Source organism: Aplysia californica, unplaced genomic scaffold, assembly GCF_000002075.1.
Source record: "Aplysia californica isolate F4 #8 unplaced genomic scaffold, AplCal3.0 scaffold00126, whole genome shotgun sequence".
NCBI classification, from domain to species: domain Eukaryota; kingdom Metazoa; phylum Mollusca; class Gastropoda; order Aplysiida; family Aplysiidae; genus Aplysia; species Aplysia californica.
Window position 1 is genome coordinate 1347829 of NW_004797396.1, and position 1452 is coordinate 1349280.

The following is a 1452-nucleotide window of genomic DNA, read 5'->3' on the forward strand; positions in this document are numbered from 1 at the left end:
AAGAAGGGGAGATAAGGACGATAGATGTTTCATAAGAATGAAGAAGCAAACCACACCAGAGCACCCGCCAACCACCCACTGCACGACCAGATTTGTATTCCCAAAACATATAGCCCAGAGCAACACTCCATGCCAATAAAGTACAGCAAAAAGGTTGTCACAGAACAACCCTTCCGTCTGTTCAAATGAAACTTTTTTCATATAAAAATAATACGTTTGCTGAATATATTTCACCAAGCACAACCATATCCTCAACATACATTGTCCAAATGAAAGTTTTTTCACATAAAAATAATACGTTTGCTGAATATATTTCACCAAGCACAACCATATCCTCAACATACATTGTCCAAATGAAAGTTTTTTCACATAAAAATAATACGTTTGCTGAATATATTTCACCAAGCACAACCATATCCTCAACATACATATCTACCAACAAATAACAAAACATACGCTTAAAATGTCACACCAACAACATTTTCCACATTGCACAAAGGTACCAACAACACCTACCCGTACGTAGAGCAACTTTCACACACCCACAACATAAATCTTACCTGTCAGAACCAAGCAGTCTGAACTTCCGCGTTTTATCACAAATTTCCTGAGTCACCTGCAGGCAAAAAAAATCATGACGGAAGTCAGGAAATTTGATCTCTTTATAAAAAAAAAAATAGTAGAGGGTTTTACGGCCCTCGCAACTGCATTAGGTCATATGAGCACCAAGGGGTGGGTGTCAACAGAGAAGTCTTTACAGGGAATCAGACTTAGACTGCTCATCTCTCTAGCTTCAACAGCACAAGCTCTGCTTCGACTATCAAGGCACCCCGGAAATAGCAGGTCACAAGAGAGTGACAAACATGCAAAAGAAGTAAAGGAAAATGACAATAGTAAGGATTAGGAAAGAAAAAGCAGCAGTTCCCTGTTGTAGACCAGGCACAGTTACGAGCGTGACATGAGTCAGCCCATTTACAATTCTATTATGCTTGAACGAGAAATGTCCCCCCTTTGGGAAAGGCCTAAAGACACTTCAGTCAGTGGCCCTGCCCCGGGGGGTAAAATTTGATCTCCACCAGAAGATGTAACAGTCAGTCCCTCAAAACAAACAAATGACATGGATCCTGCACCTTGACAAATCTACACCCAAGCAGCTAAATATCCCGTAGTTCATCAAGGTTCAAACATGAAACATTTCACCCCACTGCCACTGAAATGCTAAGTACACACAATGTGTGGACACCTGTGAAAAAACCCCAAACTTTGTCGAAGATGTCAATTAAGACAGTTTTGGTTTCCCCGATGACTTTCAAAGTATGAACTCATGAAGTTGAAACAAAACCAAGACCGTGTGTCTGTGTGCTAGAGTTGGGGCGAGCGGACGGACGGGTTCGTTACTCGCGGAATCAGTCAGAGCGAGCGGGTAACGGACGGCCATGAGAGCGAACTGCG

General features: G+C 42.0%; 1 protein-coding gene across 4 annotated transcripts in view; it reads right to left on the reverse strand.

Moving 5' to 3' along the window:
- LOC101845915 (mitogen-activated protein kinase kinase kinase kinase 5) overlaps nucleotides 1-1452 on the reverse strand; it is a 58913-nt gene that overhangs the window by 9185 nt on the left and 48276 nt on the right. For all 4 annotated transcript variants that reach the window (XM_013081346.2, XM_035969220.1, XM_013081345.2 and 1 more), the window contains one exon: nucleotides 561-616. In XM_013081346.2, the coding sequence (XP_012936800.1) occupies nucleotides 561-616 (56 nt within the window). The remainder of the gene's footprint in view (nucleotides 1-560; nucleotides 617-1452) is intronic.